At 44.1% G+C, this 23,353-nt stretch overlaps 1 protein-coding gene across 1 annotated transcript in view; it reads right to left on the bottom strand.

Moving 5' to 3' along the window:
- Positions 1-23,353, bottom strand: part of col27a1b (collagen, type XXVII, alpha 1b) — a 138,445-nt gene that overhangs the window by 101,916 nt on the left and 13,176 nt on the right. The window contains exons 3-4 of the mRNA XM_021606572.2: positions 10,231-11,621; positions 6,554-6,607 (exon numbers count right to left, since the gene is read on the bottom strand). Of these exons, the coding sequence (XP_021462247.2) occupies positions 6,554-6,607; positions 10,231-11,621 (1,445 nt within the window). The remainder of the gene's footprint in view (positions 1-6,553; positions 6,608-10,230; positions 11,622-23,353) is intronic.

Below are 23,353 nucleotides of genomic sequence, written 5' to 3'. Positions count from 1 at the left end.
ATTTCGAGTCTCATAGCAAATGGTCTGAATACTGAATACTTATGTAAATAAGGTATTTCTGTTTTTGTTAAAAAAAAATTTAACCTGTTTTCACTTTGTCATTATGGGGTATTGTGTGTAGATTGATGAAGAAAATGTATTATTTAATACATTTTAGAATAATAATAACATTCTGAATGCACTGCATATTCAAAGTACACTAAACATTAGACATTAGGACAGAATAAAAAATTGAGAACACTAAACAAGGCTAACCAGGGAAGTGAATTAGACAGAGAGTAAAAGCTAAGACAACAGATAATCAGGTAAGCCTGTATGGAGAGGTGTGTCTTTAGTGTGGACTTGCGTATCGATTGTGAGGTTCTGACAAGGAGAGAGGGGGAGTTCCAGAGTTGGGAGACTGCACCGCTAAAAGCAGTTTTACAGCCCATTAATACAGAACAGACATTCTAACACGCTCGGAGGCCAAACGGATCGGAGAGAAACATGACGCCTGGAGCCAGATGACTTGAAGTCAGATAACAGACTTCTCAACGCTCGATTGTGCTCTACAACACAAGGGTTTAGAAATAAAAGGGGAGAGTATGTAGATCACATGAAATGACATCAAGGAAGTAACATAATGAAACTGTTAAATACAGTTAACTTAATATTGCAGTGGTAGGTTTTTCCTGGAAGAAAATGTGTGTGTACTGTATGAACAATACCCCAAATGTTATAAACAGTGAATGGAATGCCAGTACAGTGCCGAACGGCACTACGATCGACCTGCATCGGCATTCTGTCAGAACCCACTGATAGGCAGCTCCCCTTGGAAAGAACAGCAATGTCCTGATTTGGACCCAGGAACAATCATTTTGACATCCTCTTCAGTGGCACTACCAGGCTTCACTACACTCAGTTTCACTTTCCTTTCTACAGTCTTTTCTTCATGACACAGTGAGCGTAATAATTAAATTAGCAATCATGCTAATGCCCTTCTCTCACTCCATTCAAGGCCTACTTCAGCTACTGCACTGCTAGCTACTGAACTACACAATATACCACCTTCACACTGCCCCTGCTGTCTGCACTGCACTGAGGGTCAGTTCCCTACCACAAAGCCTCCTTTGACTGCAGCCAAGGCACCAGGCCTTTCCCTATAGGGCTGGGTGATATCGTCCTCAGGCAGGGCTTTCTTTGAGCGCTAGCCGGCTAGCCGCCTGCAGGCTTGACGACTGGGCTGAGGAACGCAGGTGTGATGCTATCACGTGTCTGAAGAGGAAGAGGTGGAGGAGGTAGTGGTGGAGGTGGTGAGACTGTCTACCCACAGTCAGACATGACACCTCTCTGTCAAGAAGAGATAGCGCTTAGCGAGCTAGCAAGCTAGTGACTTTGCTCACGTTTACACAGCACCGACCGCCACCAACGCTACTACAGAAGCTGAGCTGTGAAGATAAATGGGGGATAGTTATACGTCTAGACAGCTCACGTGTGCTCTCTCCCTGTGTGTTGAGCGACGGTTGCTAGATTACATATCACGTCTCTGTGTCAAAGGTGAAAGGTCAAATGAGGTCAAGGGCTTCTAAACGCTTAGGTTTCACTACTTGCTTCAGTCCTGTGAAAATCGTTTTCATTATTAGTATCCACCTTCCAGAGCAATCAAGGACAGTTTCAGAAAGTTTACGAGGGTCATGGAAAATAAGCAGTGTCTTACTGCAATGCCATTGCACTATTTAAACAATGTATCATGTCTTTGTCCAGATTAGAAGCATCAAAGTGGTTCCTTTGTGTTTCTGTTTGCTGAGCCAAAGAGAAGAGATATCCAGATCCACTTGACAGGCAGGCAGAAACTCAACCACTTACTTTAGCCATCATACAGTCTTGGGGGCGAATGTTAACTTTCACTTAAGTCACATTGACATCAATGCATGACTAAGTGAACATTTGAGGATTCGACCGCCCCATATAGTATAAGATATTGCACCGCCAAATCACTCAAGAATCAATCATTCCATAGTGAATTGGAGTGAGTGGTCTCAGGCTCTTGATCATGAATGAACTGTATGGAGGTAGTGTACTGGAGGGAGGTGGTAGTGAGCACTAGGTTAGCTCTTAAATGAATTTAATGAGATGGGAACAAAGCCCTCTTTCTTCAGTTAAAGTGATTGGGTTCCCACAGCCTACCCCTCTGAGGCCTTGTCCCAGCCCCCAGCCCAGAGACACAGGGCAGGCATAGTAGCAGTCTCACAGAGTAGGCAGGTACTGTAGCTCCTGCACACGCACATACAGTACAACCTAGCCAGAGGGCATCTGTCTCTTTCTTAACTCACTTCCTGTACTCCATCCTTGACATCTATTTATCCCAAACACAGAAGATACAGTATCTTGTTTTTCTAAAATAGAAAATCCCTGACAAGCCAAATAAGAGAAGAGCTGATGCTTGATCTTGCATATTAACTCTTGATCCACTGATCCACTAGTTTCATGTGATACTGATATAACTCTGCTGGGGGTGGATTTAATCCTGCTTAAAGTCTATACTGAGCATCTATTTTAATATGACATGGCTTTGATGGGTTAACATGGGTTAGATTGAAAGTTCAACAGCTACAGAGAAAATGATTACCCCATTAGGTCACAGAGAGTCTAACCCCAACAACAACAACTGTCAGAAAGACAAAACATCAACACGTTTTTTTTGTTCATAATAACAAGCAAACTCCTATACTGTTTTCAAACGCAGTCCACGATTGAAAATAGGTCCCCAAGTGGAGAAGACTGGCAATAGTGAAGGATTCGATGTACAGCACCAACACACTGAAGATATGTACCTAACATAGTAGACGTACCTAACATAGAAGCGAAGTGAAAATGAAGCACTAGCACTGTATAAATACCTGATAGTATGGTATTTCCGTACTAATCCAGAGATCTTTATCTCAGTTTTGCATAACGTACTCATTCTTTAACTGAATTGCTCCTATATTCCCCATACATTGAAGACCTTATGCGATGAACTCAATGACTAGGTTTCACTCACTCATTTGGCTTAGGCACCATTGACTATCATAGTGTTACAGCTATTTCTTGTTCTCCAGCTTTAGAGGCATACTTTGGCAGCAGACAAACAGTGTGATCAGAGCCAATGGAAACTAAACCTAGGATGATTTATGCTCCATAATCCAAAGATGTTATTGAGTACTTAATCATAATGCTCAAAAAGCCTGTCTGTTTCAAGTCACAATTAATCAAATTAAATCAAATAAAATGTTATTTGTCACATGCGCCGAATACAACAGGTGAAATGCTTACTTACAAGCTCTAACCAACAATAAAAATACCTTAAAAAAATATGAATAAGAAATAAATGTAACAAATAATTAAAGAGCAGCAGTAAAATAACAATAGCAAGGCATTATACAGCGGAAACTGGCACAGAGTGAATGTGCTGGGGAACCGGTTAGTCAATATGTAAATGCAGGTAGAGTTATTAAAGTGAATATGCAAAGAGGGGAGGGGGCAATGCAAATAGTCTGGGTAGCCATTTGATTAGATGTTTAGGAGTCTTATGGCTTGGGTGTAGGAGCTGTTTAGACTTGGCGCTCCGGTACCACTTGCCACGCAGTAGCAGAGAGAGCAGCCTGTGAGCAGGGTGGCTGGAGTCTTTGACAATTTTTAAGGCCTTCCAAGTGACACTGCCTAGGATAGAGGTCTTGGATGGCAAGAAGCTTGGCCCCAGAGATGTAATGGGCCGTTCGCACTACCCTCTGTGGTGCCTTGCGGTCGAAGGCCAAGCAGTTGCCATACTAGGCAGTGATGCAACCATGCTCTCAATGGTGCAGCTGTAGAGCCTTTTGAGGATCTGAGGACCAATGCCAAATCTTTTCACTCTCCCAAGGGGGAATAGGTTTGTCGTAACCCCTTCACAACTGTCTTGGTGTGCATGGACTATGTTAGTTTGTTGGTGATGTGGACACCAAGGAACTTGAAGCTCTCAACCTTCTCCAGTACAGCCCCGTAGATGAGAATGGGGGCGTGCTCGGTCCTCCTTTTCCTGAAGTCCACGATCATCTCCTTTGTCTTGATCACATTGAGGGAGAGGTTGTTGTCCTGGCACCACACGGCCAGGTCTCTGACCTGCTCCCTATATGCTGTCTCGTCGTTGTCAGTGATCAGGCCTACCACTGTTGTGTCATCAGCAAATTTAATGATGGTGTTGGAGCTGTGCCTGGCCATGCAGTCAAAAGTGACCAGGGAGTACAGGAGGGGACTGAGCACGCACCCCTGAGGGGCTCTGGTGTTGAGGATCAGCATGGCAGATGTGTTGTTACTTACCCTTACCACCTGGAGGTGGCCCATCAGGAAGTCCAGGATCCAGTTGCAGAGGGAGGTGTTTAGTCTCAGGGTCCTTAGCTTAGTGATGAGCTTTGAGGGCGCTATGGTTTTGAACGCTGAGCTGTAGTCAATGAATAGCATTCTCACATAGGTGTTCCTTTTGTCCAGGTGGGAAAGGGCAGTGTGGAGTGCAATAGAGATTGCATCATCTGTGGATCTGTTAGGGCGGTATGCAAATTGGAGTGGGTCTAGGGTTTCTGGATTAATGGTGTTGATGTGAGCCATGACCAGCCTCAAAGCACTTCATGGCTACAGACGTGAGTGCTACGGGTCGGTAGTCATTTTGGCAGGTTACCTTAGTGTTCTTGGGTACAGGGACTATGGTGGTCTGCTTGAAACATGTTGTTATTACAGACTCAGACAGGGAGAGGTTGAAAATGTCAGTGAAGACACTTGCCAGTTGGTCAGCACATGTTCGGAGTACAAGTCCTGGTAATCCGTCTGGCCCTGCGGCCTTGTGAATGTTGACCTGTTTAATAGTCTTACTCACCTCGGCTGCGGAGAGCGTGATCACACAGTTCTCCAGAACAGCTGTTGCTCTCATGCATGTGTCAGTGTTACTTGCCTCGAAGCAAGCATAGAAGTATTTTACTTCACCTGGTAGGCTCGTGTCACTGGGCAGCTCTCGGCTGTGCTTTCCTTTGTAGTCTGTAATAGTTTACAAGCCTTGACACATCCGACGAGCGGCAGCTCTACTCTTTAGCTCAGTGCGGATGTTGCCTGTAATCCATGGCTTCTGGTTGGGGTATGTACGTACAGTCAATGTGAGGGGGACGTCATCGATGCACTTATTTATGTAGCCAGTAACTGATGTCGTGTACTCATCAATGCCATCGGAAGAATCCTGGAACACATTCCAGCATCTGCTTCATCTTACCACTTTGTTATTAACCGAGTCACTGGCTCTTCCTGCTTTAAGTTTAGCTTGAAAGCAGGAATCAGGAGGATACAATTATGGTCAGATTTGCCAAATGGAGGGCTTTGTATGCGTCTCTGGTTGCACATTTACAATGCTGGTGGAAATTTGGCAAAACGGATTTAAGTTTCCCTTTATTAAAGTCCCATGCCACTAGGAGAACCACCTCTGGATGAGCATTTCCCTGTCTGCTTATGGTAGTATACAGCTCATTGAGAGCAGTCTTAGTGCCCGCATTGGTCTGTGGTGGTATGTAGACAGCTACAAAAATATGGATGAAAACTCTCTAGAGTTACAGCTTATCATGAGATACTCTACCTCAGGCGAGCAAAACCTTGAGACTTCCTTAGATATCGTGCACCATCTGTTGTTTACAAATATACATAGACCACCACCCCTTATCTTACCAGAGGCTGCTGTTCTATCCTTCCGATACAGTGTAAAACCCGCCAGCTGTATGATGTTCATTTCGTCTTTCAGCCACGACTCGGTGAAACATTAAATATGATGGTTTTTAATGTCCCGTTAGTGGAATGATCTTGTACATAGGTCATCAATTTTATTTTCCAAACATTGCATGTTTGCCAATAGAACGGATGGCAGTGGGGTTTTACTCTCAGAAGGCAGCCCGACCTCCTCTCCCTTTTTGTACGTATTATCTTTGCGCAAATGACGGGGATTTGGGCCTGTTCCCGGGAAAGCAGTATATCCTTCACGTCGGACTGGTCGGACTCGTTAAAGGATAAAGCTTCTACCAGTTCGTGGTGAGTAATCGTTGTTCTGATGTCCAGAAGTTATTTTTGGTCATAAGAGATGGTAGCAGCAACATTATGTACAGAATAAGTAAAAAGATGAGTTACAAACAATGTAAAAAAATAAATAATTAAATAACACAGTTGGTTAGGTAGGAGCAAGTAAAATGTCAGCCATCCTCTCCAGCGCCATTCTAATGGTGTTATTTGTATGTATTGATGTTGGAATATAGACAGTACAATGGATCAGACAAGGGAACAGGATCCACAGTGCTTAGCATAAAGAATGTAGCTAGCTACAGTACGTGATTCTGAATGGAAAGAAAGAGTGAAGGATGGGAGGTTTTTTTTATGAAGCTTGTCTGTCGTTGGTTATAGTGCATAGGTTCTCAGTCTTTTTCATTTCGAGGTCCACTGAAACTCCCACAGGGGTCATAGGCTTCCTGGTTGAAAATTACTGATTTAGTGTACACCAAGAGAATCAGGAATACAACAAAGAGAAACTCACCCGTGACCCACTCTTCCCTGGCATCCCTGGCTTCCCAGGAGGTCCTTGAAGTCCCTGGAAAGGGAAAATAAAAGATGTCAATGAATCAAAGCAGGAAGTAAGAACACTAACCAACTGTTTACAAGAAAGGGCTTGAATTGATTGATTGAATCCACGTGGGAGAACAGAACTTGAATAAAAAGAGTTGTGAAAGAACTTGAGAGTTGGAAATGTAACATGCAATCCACATAATGACATGTCATTGCTAGGTAAGATAATTGCCTTCATTAGCCTTAATTAAGTTGGCAGTAAAACACCTATCCATCCACCCAGTAATGCTATACTTGGCAGCCTCAAAACCCATTTTCAGAAATTGCATATCGAAACAAGGCTTCGTTCTTTTCCTTGCCATTCTGTGTAGGCTATTACATTCAGTACAGCTTAGGTCTTTGGTTTAAATGTTGGCAGAGTTGCTGAGAGTGTATTGTTAAACCTGCTACGGCTTACTCCCACTGAAACCAATATCATACTAGTTCCAAAACCACTACAGTGCTTGGATATGGAAGTGTGAGTCATTGTGCTGGGAGCAAGCAGGGGGTCCTGGCCTGGACGGTGGACCAGGGCCTGCGTTGCTCGAGTCCAACCACAGCCACTCTTGTTAATTATGGGCATCAGCTAGCTTTAAACCAATTACACACATGGATTAGCCCAGCTCTCAAAGGTCATTGCTAATGAGGGGTCAGCCTCTGCAAATCCAAGCAGAACAGACTATTAGTTTGAAATGTTAGGTTTGGTTCCCTTTTCCACATTTCCACTAGCACCAGGCTCATAAAAACACAGAGGAAAGAGGAAATGAAAAAAAAACAGCTTAATATGACATTCGGTTTTGTTAACATACAGTAGGAACTTAATGGTGTACATATAACAGACTTGCCCCGGAGAATGCTTGATATTTCACAGAATTGTTGATATTTGGACATTTTAACTACCCTACTAAGACTAACTTCTACTAACTTTTTTGGGGGGGGGCTTTTTTTCGGAGTTGGAGCTGAGTCTGAAAATGCACCACAAGACTACTACTAAGACTTCTTTAAACAGATATAGAAACAAGTCTCTATCGAACAAGCCTGTAAGTACCCATTGAGGAGACCTGTTCTTGAAGAGTACTGCTGGACTAGAGTGCTGAAAGAAGACTGTTTATGCTCTGGTGTGGTCCACAGTTGAAATGACACTGACAGCTTGAATATATCAAAGACCATTGTGGGCTATGCCAGGACCCATGTGTAGCCTCACAGATGCCAAGCTTGCACCGCAGTGGGGTTCAACAGTGTTTGAAGACTACAATAGTCAGACTGGCGGTCACAAACTCACACGTGAGCAAGGCCCTCAAACGAAGATTGGCGACAGTTCTATCAAAATTTGTAGAATTGCACTGCTATGAAGAATGTCTACTCTATAATTCTACTGACGTGAATAGAAACAAATTGTAGTTGTGGGATTTGTCCGTTCTAAATCACAGAGTTATTCCAGCTGGTGTAAACCTAGGAAAACGGACCTGTGTTTCAAAGCAGTGGAACTTGAAAGGCATTCTTACACATTATCATGCCAGAAGAGGAGACACACACTAGGCCTAGATCCTGGTAATATCAACCTTGACCAAGCATGAGGAGGATGGATCCAGCTCTGCATCAGCTAGCTCTCCAATAAGCATGTTTCTCACAGCCTTAGGTGGCTATGACGTACATAGCAGTGTGGATGCCCTCACTGCAGAAGCACGAGCAAGGCTCTTTGGGCCACAGTTAACAATGGAAAATGTGGGTAAATGTCATCAGTACCCCAGGCTAGTGAATTTCTTCACAGCAGGGCCTGCATAATGTGCGTACATGTATTCAATATAACAAGTAACATTCATTATATATATATATATATATATATATATATATATATATATATCTCCAAAAATGAGCTATGCCATACTTTAAGTACAATGAATGGTCTGAAAAGGTCTGAGATCAATATTTGATTTAGCTTTGGACAGAGCTAAGGGAAGACATTGACATAGTAGCACAAGCAAGTGTTATCATCTACTACATCAACATAAAACATTGTGAGAATATTTTTGGTCGCTTTGGATCTTGACGCCACAATATTAATACATGAAAACATCTGAAATAGTCTATGACATAGGGACACATGGTGAAGGCCAAGAAGTGTCTGAAATGACTGATAACTCACATTTCATGAGATCTTTCAAAACAAGTAAAGCCTCAAGCCTGCAATCACATCTGGGCACCATAACATTGCAAGGTTCCAACAAGAACAAATGACCTACACGCTATGAGCTATCAATGGTCTGTTACGAGCTGGACAGTCATGCTTGTTATAGTTTTGAAAGCTGTTCAAACATCTGACATGAGTCATAAAAAGGTAATTTCTTAATACAATGTGAGTTTGCTTTCTTGGAAATCCATTTATAATTTTCATTGATTTCCCAAGACGAGAAAGACACTTCCCAAGACACTTCACCTTAAAAACCTCCACCATAACCTCCACTACAGGCTTCTAATCCCAACACAGGTTTAACTCAACAAAATGGACCAGAATCGTCATTTTAACACACTCAACAAATCCCATTCCAATCCCAACCATCAAGCCAAGCATTCCTTGCCCTTCATATTAGCACTTCATGCAATGCATGGTGGGTTCCGAAGCTTTCAAATGCTCCGAGGTGCTTCATCCACCATGACCTTTGAACCTGTTCTAAAGGTCTCCATTCTTCCTACAGTCACACACCCTTCTGGGAGGAATCTCTCACCCCGGCGTCAGGCCCTCAGTTCAGACACACAGACCACTGGCTGGCGGGGCACTTCTGTGGACCCGACTATTTCTACCCATCTCGCTAAAAAGGAAATCTCACATTAGCAAGCAACACTCTGAAGAGTAGCTAGCACCGGCCCACAAGCCGTTTATACTTGATAAGGGGGGCGATAGCGAACAGGCTATAGGGTAGGACACATTTTGCTGAGCTCCTGCTGAATTCCTAGATAGAAGAATACATTTAAAAAAAGAGATACTGTAGATGAAGCCTATGCAATGTGTTCCAATAAACTGAACAGATGCAAAACTGAAATACGGTTAACTATTAAAAATGACACCATACAGACAGGGCTCGGGGGGGGGGGGAGGCACTTCTATGTCTGTAACCCATGGAAGGACTTCGTGTCAGGGACTTTTTAAGAGGGCCGAACCTACTCCACCCACCCAACCCCCTACCGCCTCGCCATCCACAGAGCGACTTAGCATCAAGCTCCCTGCTTGTTTAACGTAATGGGTGGAGAAGGGATTAGGGGCAGAACAGTACAGAACAGCTCCCAAAGCTCAGTGTGAAATATAGCAGGAGTTTAAAACATCAGCCTGCTGCCACACATGCCAGGCAGGTTAGGAGTCCCTCCTGTACATTGAATATATACATACTGTACATACACACACCAGTGGAGGCTGCTGAGGGGACAACGGCTCATAATAACATCCAGAACGGAGCAAATGGAATTGCATCAAACACCTGGAAACCATGTGTTTGATGTATTTGATACCATTCCAATGATTCCGCTCCAGTCATTACCACAAGCATGTTCTCCCCAATTAAGTTTCCGCCAACCTCCTGTGACACACATCTCTATTTAAAAATGTGTTCTTACCGCTGGTCCCGGTTCTCCCTTTAGTCCAGGTGGTCCCGGCCCAGCCAGCAGTGAGAACTGGGTCGGTTCCAGGTCCCAGGTTTGGAAGCCATCCGTGGCAGGCGGAGTGACAGAGATAAACAAGGTGGGTCTGACAGCCTCCACACTGGTCACTCTGGGCTCAGGTTTCTTTGCAGCTAGCACGGTCAGCTGCTTTCTCTGGATGTAGAGGATGGAGGTGTTTGAGTTTGAAGAAGAGCCTTGTTTGGATGCTGCCGTGGTTTGGAGGTCTGGCTTCCTCTTTAGTGGCCGGGTGGTGACGGAAAGGGTTGGTGCAGCAGCCAATCTGCTCCCTATGGGCTTTGGGGTTTTAACACCAGGTTCCACCGCCATGCTCTTTTTAGCACTGCTGTCGCCACGGGATGTTGGCTTTGGGGATGTTTGTGTTCCGCTGGTCCTGAGGGGTACAGTAACAGTGTGAGTCTTGGCCATTAAGGGGTGCTCTAATCCTGGCCTGGCCATTGTCGGGGCGACAGTCGCAGGAAGGGACAGGGACATAGTTCCCGACTTTGGTGTGACAAAACTCTCACGCACAGAGAGGGTTGGCGCCACTGTGGGGCGGCTGGTCGGGACAACAAGCTTAGTCCGGGTTCTGTCCCCAGTCAAGACCAGACTAGGACTCTGGACTTTCCTGGTTACCTCAGTCGACAGCAGAGGAGTGTTGAGGGTGACAGTAAAGTTTGGGTTTGAGGGGATCAGAGGTAGCAGGGGTGGGAGATTTACAGGCCTGTAGGTGTCGGCCTCCCTGCAGTGTTTCTTTATGTACTTACAATAGTTATGAGCTGCCTTGGCAGAGGGGTAAATATCAAACTGGCAAATGGCACCCTCAAACTGCACTGAGTTCTGGGCCATCTTACCCAAGAGGAAAGAGCCCTCGGGATCCAGGGCCTCTTCTTTTTTAGAATGCAGATCTGCATGTACACTAGTCTTCCCACAAGAAGTATATAACGAGACCCTCTGGCCTCGGATGTCCAGGGCCAGGCTGTGCCACAGGCCGTTGTGAACGTCATAGTCAAAATGGACAAAGTCCTTCTGGCCAACGTAGACCAGGACCTTCCCCGGGATGAACTGGACCCCCAGCTGCAGTCTCTTCCTCTTGGACAGGACGGTGAAGAGGAAGGCGCTGTTGATGCGGTGGGAGCTCAGGCTGAGGATCAGAGAGAGGTTGGTGGTGGGATAGGAGGCAGTGGAGAGGATGGAAGACAGGGGGGCCTGGACCCGGGCCCGCTGAGTGAGGATGACCCCAGACTTAAAGGGGATGACCCCCTGGGGAGCAGCACGGGCCCCTGAGGACGATGAACCCCCTCCGCTCCTTGTCCCTGTGAGCCCCAGCTGCTGTAAGACATCCACATCTACAGAGAACCAGAGGAAACACACCATCAGACACATCACACAATGGCCATATCTACAGAGAAAGAGGACAGAGACACACAGATCACAGAAATCCCACCATGTCTACATCTATAGACAAGCAGAAGAAACACACCATCCGACAAATCACACAATGTCATATATCTACAGAGAACCAGAAGAAACACACCACAGATCACACAATGACCCTATCTCATACAGTAGGAGTGCAAAACATATTCAGACAGTCTAGACAGAGAATGGAATTTCAATAGAGTTAAAAAGTGTTCCAAAACAGGCATGTTATAGACACAAAGACGATTATGTCAGATTACTGGTTGCAAAGGTGTGATGTGACAGCAAGATGGCATGGTATTTATCATGATGTTTGTCTTTTCTGTCTGCCCTCACTAAAGAAGAAGTGCTTATTAGTGATGTGGACTTGACGTTCAGCCATCTTTACAGGATTTCTGAGAGCCTCTTCTGAGTTGCAAAATGTAAACAACGTGTTGTAACACAACGTGTTCAGTAGTGGCATTCAAATGTTGTCAAAGTCAGCAATATGGTCCATCAATCATGGCGCACTTTAAGCAAAACAACAGTGAATATGCAGTGAAAATCTGAGAAGCATAGTTTTACTGTGAACAATGCATTAATTTTCTGATACCAGACATCACTCATGCACTAAAAGAAAAAAAAAGAGAATGCCTTTCTGATGCCTCGTGGACAGTGTTCATTGTATTCAAGTACAGCTGCAGTAGTCTTGGCCAAAGTTAATTTGTGGAATTTCTTTCCTTCTTAATGCATTTGGGCCAATCAGTTCTGTTGTGACAAGGTAGGACATTAGACCAGTGAAAATGTGTCCTCTGGTCTGATGAGTCCAAATATGAGATTTTTGGTTCCAACCGCCGTGTCTTTGTGAGACGCAGAGTAGGTGAACAGATGATCTCTGCATGTGTGGTTCCCTACGTGAAGCATGATGGAGGAGGTGTGATTGGTGGTGCTTTGCTGATGACATGGTCTGTGATTTATTTAGAATTCAAGACATTCTTAACCAGCATGGCTACCACAGAATTCTGCATCGATACGCAATCCCATCTGGTTTGCACTTGTGGGGCTATCATTTGTTTTTCAAAAGGACAATGACCCAACACACCTCCGGGCTGTGTAAAGGCTATCTCACCAAGAAAGAGAGTGAAGGAATGCTGCATCAAATGACCTGGCCTCTACAATCACCCAACCTCAACCCAATTGAGATGGTTTGGGATGAATTGGACCGCAGAGTGAAGGAAAAGCAGCCAACAAGTGCTCAACGTATGTGGGAACTCCTTCAAGACTGTTGGAAAAGATTCCAGGTGAAGCTGGTTGAGGGAATGCCAACAGTGTGCAAAGCTGTCATCAAGGCAAAGTGTGGCTACTTTGAAGAATCTCAAATATAAAACATATTTTGATTTGTTTAACACTTTTTTGGTTACTACATTATTCCATGTGTTATTTCATAGTTTTGATGTCTTCACTATTATTCTACAATGCAGAAAATAATTTTAAAAAAAAATTTTTTTTTGGAATGTGTAGGTGTGTCAAAACTTTTGACTGGTACTGTATATATTTCCATACTATGAGATAGGAATAATACTGTGAAATTATGATAATGCCCTTTTAGTGTCATGTATTGTCATGTTGTGTCCTGTTCCTGTTCTTTCTCTTCACCCTGTCTCCCTCTGCTGGTCGTATTAGGTTACCTTTTCTTCCCCTCTTTCCCCCAGCTGTTCCTTGTCTTCTCTAACTACCTCGTTCACCCCTTTTCCCACCTGTTCCCTTTTTCCCTCTGATTAGGTCTCTATATCTCTCTCTGTTTCTGCTTCTGTCTTTGTCGGATTCTCGTTTGTGTTTCTCATGCCTGAACCAGACTATCGTCGTGTTTGCTGCAACCTTGTCCTGTCCTGTCGGAATCTGCCTGTTCATCTAACCTTGTCCTGTCCTGTCGGAATCTGCCTGTCCATCTGAGCCTACGTGTGTTTCGTCATTAAAGAAACTCTGTTTTGTTAATTCGCTTTTGGGTCCTCATTCACGCACCTGACAGAAGAATCCGACCAAGAATGGACCCAGCGACTTCGGATCCTCTCCACTCAGCCGTCGAGATCCAGGGAGCGATGCTAGGCAGACACGAGCAGGAATTGTCTGCTGCTCGACATGCCGTTGAGACCCTGGCCACCCAAGTCTCCAACCTCACAGAACAGGTTCACCATCTCCGCCTCGATCCACCGGCCACTTCCAGGGCTTTCGAATCTCCGGAGCCCAGAATCAATAACCCGCCGTGTTACTCTGGGGAGCCCACTGAATGCCGCTTGTTCCTCACCCAGTGTGATATTGTGTTTTCTCTCCAGCCCAACACTTACTCCAGGAGCACTGCTCGTATCGCCTACGTCATATCTCTCCTTACTGGACGGGCTCGTGAGTGGGGCACGGCAATCTGGGAGGCAAGGGCTGAGTGTACTAACCAGTATCAGGACTTTAAGGAGGAGATGATACGGGTTTTTGATCGATCTGTTTTTGGGGAGGAGGCTTCCAGGGTCCTGTCTTCCCTATGTCAAGGTAATCGATCCATAACAGACTACTCTATTGAGTTTCGCACTCTTGCTGCCTCCAGTGACTGGAACGAGCCGGCTTTGCTCGCTCGTTTTCTGGAGGGTCTCCGCGCAGAGGTAAAGGATGAGATTCTCTCCCGGGAGGTTCCTTCCAGCGTGGATTCCTTGATTGAACTCGCTATTCGCATAGAGCGACGGGTTGATCTTCGTCACCGAGCTCGTGGAAAGGAGCTCGCGTTCTCCGTTGCCCCCCTCTCCGCATCACTACCATCTTCCTCTGCCGGCTCGGGTGCTGAGCCTATGCAGCTGGGAGGTATCCGCATCTCGACTAAAGAGAGGGAACGGAGAATCACCAACCGCCTCTGTCTCTATTGCGGTTCCGCTGGTCATTTTGTCACTTCATGTCCAGTAAAAGCCAGAGCTCATCAGTAAGCGGAGGGCTACTGGTGAGCGCTACTACTCCTGTCTCTCCTTCAAGATCCTGCACTACCTTGTCGGTCCATCTACGCTGGACCGGTTCGTCAGCTTCCTGCAGTGCCTTGATAGACTCTGGGGCGGAGGGCTGTTTTATGGACGAGACCTGGGCTCGGGAACATGACATTCCTCTCAGACAGTTAAGGGAGCCCACGGCCTTGTTCGCCTTGGATGGTAGTCCTCTCCCCAGGATTCAGCGTGAGACGCTACCTTTAACCCTCACTGTCTCTGGTAATCATAGCGAAACCATTTCTTTTTTAATTTTTCGTTCACCTTTTACACCTGTTGTTTTGGGCCATCCCTGGCTAGTTTGTCATAATCCTTCTATTAATTGGTCTAGTAATTCTATCCTCTCCTGGAACGTCTCTTGTCATGTGAAATGTTTAATGTCTGCTATCCCTCCTGTTTCCTCTGTCTCTTCTTCACAGGAGGAGCCTGGTGATTTGACAGGGGTGCCGGAGGAATATCACGATCTGCGCACGGTGTTCAGTCGGTCCAGGGCCACCTCTCTTCCTCCACACCGGTCGTATGATTGTAGTGTTGATCTCCTTCCGGGAACCACTCCCCCCCGGGGTAGACTATACTCTCTGTCGGCTTCCGAACATAAGGCTCTCGAAGATTATTTGTCTGTAGCTCTTGACGCCGGTACCATAGTCCCCTCCTCCTCTCCCGCCGGAGCGGGGTTTTTTTTTGTCAAGAAGAAGGACGGGTCTCTGCGCCCCTGCATAGATTATCGAGGGCTGAATGACATAACAGTGAAGAATCGTTATCCGCTTCCTCTTATGTCTTCAGCCTTCGAGATCCTGCAGGGAGCCAGGTTTTTCACTAAGTTGGACCTTCGTAACGCTTACCATCTCGTGCGCATCAGGGAGGGGGACGAGTGGAAGACGGCATTTAACACTCCGTTAGGGCACTTTGAATACCGGGTTCTTCCTTTCGGCCTCGCTAACGCTCCAGCTGTCTTTCAGGCATTAGTCAATGACGTCCTGAGAGACATGCTGAACATCTTTGTTTTCGTTTACCTTGACGATATCCTGATTTTTTCACCGTCACTCCAGATTCATGTTCAGCACGTTCGACGTGTCCTCCAGCGCCTTTTAGAGAATTGTCTTTTTGTGAAGGCTGAGAAGTGCACGTTTCATGCCTCCTCCGTCACATTTCTCGGTTCTGTTATTTCCGCTGAAGGCATTAAGATGGATCCCGCTAAGGTCCAAGCTGTCATTGATTGGCCCGTCCCTAAGTCACGCGTCGAGCTGCAGCGCTTTCTCGGCTTCGCGAACTTCTATCGTCGTTTCATCCGTAATTTCGGTCAGGTGGCAGCTCCTCTCACAGCCCTTACTTCTGTCAAGACGTGCTTTAAGTGGTCCGTTTCCGCCCAGGGAGCTTTTGATCTCCTCAAGAATCGTTTTACATCCGCACCTATCCTTGTTACACCTGACGTCTCTAGACAGTTCGTTGTCGAGGTTGACGCGTCAGAGGTGGGCGTGGGAGCCATTCTTTCTCAGCGCTCCCTCTCTGACGACAAGGTCCACCCTTGCGCGTATTTTTCTCATCGCCTGTCGCCGTCGGAACGTAACTATGATGTGGGAAACCGCGAACTGCTCGCCATCCGCTTAGCCCTAGGCGAATGGCGACAGTGGTTGGAGGGGGCGACCGTTCCTTTTGTCGTTTGGACTGACCATAGGAACCTTGAGTACATCCGTTCTGCCAAACGACTTAATGCGCGTCAGGCTCGTTGGGCGCTGTTTTTCGCTCGTTTCGAGTTCGTGATTTCTTATCGTCCGGGCTCTAAGAACACCAAGCCTGATGCTTTATCTCGTCTCTTCAGTTCTTCAGTAGCCTCCACTGACCCCGAGGGGATTCTCCCTGAGGGGCGTGTTGTCGGGTTGACTGTCTGGGGAATTGAGAGGCAGGTAAAGCAAGCACTCACTCACACTCCGTCGCCGCGCGCTTGTCCTAGGAACCTTCTTTTCGTTCCCGTTCCTACTCGTCTGGCCTTCTTCAGTGGGCTCACTCTGCCAAGTTAGCCGGCCACCCTGGCGTTCGGGGTACGCTTGCTTCCATTCGCCAGCGTTTTTGGTGGCCCACCCGGGAGCATGACACGCGTCGTTTCGTGGCTGCTTGTTCGGTCTGCGCGCAGACTAAGTCCGGTAACTCTCCCTTGTTAATTCGCTTTTGGGTCCTCATTCACGCACCTGACATTTAGTGTAAGAGCTGTTTGAAAACACCACCTGAAATTTCTGCCTGTTTTTGTGGGATGGAGTTTTGGCCTACCTGGTGACATCACCAGGCGTTAAATTAATGTATAGACTAATAAGAAAGAGAGCTCCAAGCCTTTCTGCCAATAACAGCTTGTTTAGTTTTTTTTTTTCACCTTGTCGGCTTGGCTATTTGAACCAGCGACCTTTCGGTTACTGGCCCAACGCTTTAGCCGCTAGGCTAGTGCCGCCTCTGCTAGTAAGAAATACATTTTTTAAAAGCAGCTTTACTTAGAGGAGATCAAATGGTCCAGAAAGTTTATAATAAATCAGATGAGTTGTTGTAGAAAAACTTTCAACACTTGTTACAACATTGTCACACCTCACTTGGGTTTAAATAGCTGATAGGAGATAAACCAGATACAGTCCAGTCCAGTCTCTACACCAGGGGTATTCAGCTCTTACCCTACGAGGTCCGTAGCCTGCTGGTTTTCTGTTCTACCTGATAACTAATGCACTCCCCTGGTGTCCCAGGTCTAAATCAGTCCCTGATCAGAGGGGTACAATGAAAAAACACAGCGGAACTAGCTTCAAGGTCCAGAGTTGAGATTGAGGGCTCTACACTGTTAAAATAGCATGACTCAAAACACCCTCGTTGTGAAATAAAACCATGGGAAGTAATGCACCTAAGCTGAGATCTGGTGTTTTGGAGGGTGTTTGATACACAGAATGTGTTTGAAAACAGAATGGATGTGCTCTGAAACATCCACTTGTTCTTCAATCGGAATAATGGTGTTTGTAAGAGAGTGTTGTGGAAAACATTTGCGGTTTCAGTGCACCTAAAAAGCAACATCAAAACACATTCAATCAAATTGTTTATAAATGCAAATGGTTTTATAGCCTAAAGATTGAATGATGATAATTTTCAATCAATATTTTACAACTTATTGTAGGCTATTACAGTTTGCACATGAGTTTCCAGTGATCAAGAGACAGAGCTGTCATCCAGTATTTTTCCACAACTTGTTAACATAAAGAAGATGGATATATTGGATCTAGTGGGTATATGGAGGCTTAAATATCTGGATCTAGTGAAATATACATGGTGGAGGCTCAATCAAGCTAGTCGTCTTGACAACGTTCTTATTCCATTCTCGCTGGCACCAAAAGTTTAAAAAGTGATGATAGGGGACATAATGCGGTCGGACCATCAAATAACTGGCAAATACATTACTCTTACAGAATTTCCACATGGGAGAGGATATTGGAAATTTAATCCAAGCCTATTGGATGATAACATGTTTTTAACTGGGACAGAATAATTTATAACGTGCTTCTTCTAACATAACATAGGTACAGCAGATCCCTTTATTGTATGGGACACTTTTAAATGTGCCTTTAGAGGCCATGAAATTCGATGCTCATCTTTGAAACAAAAGCAATTTAGGTCAAAAGAGTTCATATTAACAAAGGAAATAGAAGGTCTAACAATGCAGATAGATGGTAATAAAAACTGTGCCATAGAGGCACAGAATAAGTTAGAGGAAAAACAAAAAAAATGGAGGAACTTATTCAAGAAAGATCAAGTGTAATATATTTAAAACATTAAGCCAACTGGATGGAATACGGGGGAAAATGCACCAAATTATTTTTAAATCTTCAACATAGAAATGCTACCGAAAATAATTTACTGAAACTTGTTACAAATGACAGAGTAACCCATGATTCACCAAACAAGTCCTAAAGAAGACACTGGGAACTGAATACTTTTCCTAGGGTAGACAATGACACTAATTATACTGCCATACCAAGCAAAAAGGCAGTAACTGCTCACTGGTCGAAAATGAGTTAATGTCATTTTTCCTACATTAAATGCATGCTTAATCATGTGGACAAGTATCCTGCCTCTATTTTATTGTGTTTTGGGGAAAATGGGGGTCATGTTAGCAGTAACTGTATAAAGTTACTGTGAAACCAAGGTAAATAAAAGCCATTTTTCTCAGTTCCACATCATGAGCAGTTACTGTCTTTTTGCTTGGTAGAGCAGTATAGAGCTACTACAGTTGTCAGGCCCATTGTGAGGTTAAAATGACGTTACAATCCAAATGTTTAGGGCTATGTAAGTTATAGCAGAAGTAGCATGAGGTAACATACATAATGTGGGCATCTGATATTTGTGTGACAAGGTGGATTTGTATCTGCTTGTCACGACACTGACTTCCACTCAGACAGTCTTCAGGAATCAACGGTTGAACTGAACTACCATTGTTACATGACCATGGACTTAAGTCAATATTTTTTTCGCTGAATACTTTAACTTCTCTCAAGTCTAAATAGATGGGTTGGTTGTTTAGCAATAAAACCAATGTGCGTGCAACTATGGGGCAAAACAGACGGGATTGACTTCGATTGTTGACAACATGTAAACTATATTTTGTCTCCAATGTTTATTGAAAACATAAAGACATTTGCACAATGAGCACTTGTGGTCTATCAAATACACTATATCGTTACAGTTGTTGGTTAGCTAGCTAGCGAAATCAGTCAAAATAACTCTAAACAAAATATGGTATCAAGAAAAAGATGAAACTAGCAGAAACGAGTCCCGATTTCCCAAGTGGCAGTTTCTTGTCATTGATGTTTAGCTATCTGGCCATCCACAATCACAACAATTAACAAACTTCTGCCCCATTGAATCGTGCGTATCGTTTCCGTGACGTTGTCAGCTAACCCATCTACAGGGCCTATGGAGAATATTTTTGTGGTATTCCACCTTTACTTTTCCTATTCATTATTTACACAGATTAGAAACAGGAGAAGACAGAGAAGAAGTGGGAAAGTTTATTTAATCTGTGACTTCTGGGGCAGTAAGATGACACATTTTGTAATGTTACCCATTCAAGCACACGTTCCATGTGAGGAACTTGTTAATCCCATTGAGCTAAAGCCTGGGCCCCCATATCAGAAAACAAATGTTTTTATTAAAATATGAACTTCAAACATTGTTCTGTTGTACTGTTCAGAATTCCCCCAGTCTCGGGCATGAAGGCGGATGAACCCTCTACTAGAAAACTCTATTGTCAAGTATAAAAACAGGCAAGTTTGCAGGCACCTCCTCTTGGGCCACGAGGTGGGTGTAAGATGGCAGACAGGAAAAAAAATTGAAAAGTGGAAAATGTTGAGTGAATATGGAGTGGTGGATCACACAGAGGTTTTGGAAGAGATACAAAAGGAAATTGAAAGTGACGAGAGTGAGGATGAATTAACTGGCAGGTGCGGTGAAGACCGCCGAGCTTGAGCCTCATCCTGATGATGAAAAAGATGATTCTGGCCCAGTGGGAGTGAGATTTTTTGGAGAGAATGGATACTTGCCTTCTGGCAGATCCATACAGTATGTGTTGTCTGTCGGGTTGGGTGGAGAAGAGGTTGAGGAATGTTGTGTAGGTGAAAGAGAAGTGTAATTGTTTCTATTTTTTTTTTTTTTATTATTACTGCCGGCCAGAGGAAGCATGCTCTCCGCACCATGCGAATGGGGACAATAACTGTGACTTGCTTTCCTCTCTGGAGCAGTAGGGAAATGGTTCTAATAGTTTTTCCATCTTTAATTTTTCCCATAGGGAATTTTAGAAACACTTCAAATAAGGGCTGATGTTTCGTGTAGGCATTCCCTGGCGTCGCGTTTTGATAACCTTTGATAAATCTCTCTCGGACAAGGTGACTTTTGTCAATATATTCGACTCTATTTACTCTCAGATAAAAAAAGAAGAAGCGAATTAGCATCAAAGTAGACATCATGCAAGACTGCAAATCCCTGCAAGCTCCTGCACGTCATCTCTAGCTGACACCTTTGCTCACAGGTATTGTGTCCATTTAAAACTTGCACGAGACAGTTCACAAAATTGTGAATTTAACCCTCCTGTTGTGTTTGTTTCATGTTAATGTATTCTGTGTTCACGGTCCAAAATGACCGCCCCATTATAGCTGATTATGAATCCATAATAATACATATACAGTATTATCACCTAATGTTGTGTTAGATATTTTTATCAACATAATTTATTTTTAACATTACAAAAATGTTTCTTCTGTTTGCTATATATGGCCTGTAGGCCTCATTGACCTGAGCTCATACAACTCGTTTTTGAGTTTTAAAAAAGCACAATGTATGGATTATTTTGGCTATAACATATGCTCAGATTAAACATTTTGTGCTATTTATCACAGGCTACTTTGTGTCAAACTGTAACAAGGACTCTCTCCTCCTCACCAGTGTCATGATCAAAGATATGATCAAGAGCCTCACAATCAGTATATTGTTTGGTCATTGTGCTGCCACAGAATGAATTGTGAGCAAGGCCTCAAAAAAAGCTTAATATACCAGAGCTGCAAGAAAAGTTCTATATATTATTGAAACAATGTTTGTGAGAATGCCAACAGGTGTGTTTCCAGTGGGGGAAAGATTCTATTGGGGAAAGGTTCCTGTGGGGGTTGCCATGGAAGCCAATAAGTGGAGTGAGGTGTGTGTGTGTGTGTGTGTGTGTGTGTGTGTGTGTGTGTGTGTGTGTGTGTGTGTGTGTGTGTGTGTGTGTGTGTGTGTGTGTGTGTGTGTGTGTGTGTTTGTGTGTGTGTGTGTGTGTGTGTGTGTGTGTGTGTGTGTGTGTGTGTGTGTGTGTGTGTGTGTGTGTGTGTGTGTGTGTGTGTGTGTGTGTGTGTGTGTTCAAACACACATGCGTGTGGGGGTCTGGGAAAGGAAGTGTGTCCATCTGATAAATGGGCATGTGGCTGAACTCAATTCTATACACTAATTGCAGTCTCACCCATTCATTTCTAATGACCGGCCATTTTTGACCGGGAACACCACATGTGTACAAAAGTTAAATAAAACACCCAAAATGGAATGAAAATCATCCAAATGTATTTTGTGTGTTCAGATGCCCTGTGTGGACAAAGTCATGGAACCTTATGACAATCAGATAAAATGAACTACATTTTTTTAGAGAGAAAACTTCGGTCCAATTCGACCGGAACACAGCAGGAGGGTTAAAGAAATGTAGCCAATGTATTCATTACTAAATTTAGCTGACATTAGATAGATAATCCAGGGATTCTAACCTTTGCCTCGATTTGGCAGTCTCGTCCAGATCATCATGGCATTTGTAGTTCATTATGATAGCCACATTAGCAGCTAATTAGCATTTCGTTTCTAGGGGGGAAATACAGCTGAATATATTGAGAAAAGTTAGCTTGTCCTAGAGAGATTTACACGGTTATCAAAATGTCACGACAGGGTAAGCCTACACAAAACGCAGCCCTTATTTTAAGTGTTACTTAAATCCCCTGTTGGGAAAATGAATGGTGGAAAAACAATTGGATCCATTTTTTCTTGTTTGACCGCTAGGTGTTATGGGTATTATGACTCATACTGTGGTACTCTGTCATCACAGGAGGTTGGTGGCACCATAATTGGGGAAGACGGGCTCGTGGTAATGGCTGGAGCGGAATCAGTGGAATGGTATCAAACACATGGTTTGATGCCATTCCATTTACTCCGCTCCAGCCATTATTATGAGCCGTCCTCCCCTCAGCAGTCTCCACTGTCATATTCTCTTGATTTTGAAGAATATGATAAATACCTTACGGATCTTAGAACTGTCTTACTTTATCAATATACCATGTGAAAGACCTGTTAATGTTTTGTTGTCATTGGATAATTTGCAAAGAAAAAATAAAGCATTTGATGCATTAAAATCAGGTCTTGAAAAAGTCATGCACTCATTCATTATTCTCTTGGACAATCTTATTCATTTGCATTTTCATAGAGCGATCTTTTCTGGTGTCTTTTATTTGAGAATAATACTTAACCTTTGACCTTTTGGTGTTACCAATGAGGAGTTTATCAACACACACGGCGTGACACACCATATAAGAGCGGGGAATACGAAATAAGAGAAGGGACTCCCATTTACAGTATTTGAAAACTCCAGAAGAAGGGATGTAATTCTGCACTGGACAGGATTTGAAACACCATAATAGTGTTTTCAACATTTTCCAGTAGCTTTCCCAATCTCTGGGAAGGTATTGCACAACTCTTGATTAAGTGGTGTTACAACACCATGTCATGTTCCAGAACATTTCAGGATTATGAGTTTTAACAACTAGCAAAGTTAAGGTTTTGTCTCCTTAACATTGGTGGCAGCTCAGTTGCCACTAGTTGTAGTGTTACAAAACACTTTTAACGGTGTATGGCTCACCTACAGTAAATGGTGTATTGCTTTATACAAATCATCTCTCCATCATCTCTGTCTAACATGCAGTAATGTAGCTGAAATATGGTACCGTAATAAGCCATCTGGTTACCACCAGGTACAGTGGTTGTACCATGCTGTTTGAGGCCAATAAAGTCTGAATCTGGTGTTTAAAACTTCTTAGATCAGCATTAAAACAACCCCCTGTTTCTGCAGCTTGGTCTAGAGG

Source organism: Oncorhynchus mykiss, chromosome 6 (assembly GCF_013265735.2).
Source record: "Oncorhynchus mykiss isolate Arlee chromosome 6, USDA_OmykA_1.1, whole genome shotgun sequence".
Lineage (NCBI taxonomy): Eukaryota > Metazoa > Chordata > Actinopteri > Salmoniformes > Salmonidae > Oncorhynchus > Oncorhynchus mykiss.
This window is presented reverse-complemented; position numbering and strand designations above follow the sequence as displayed.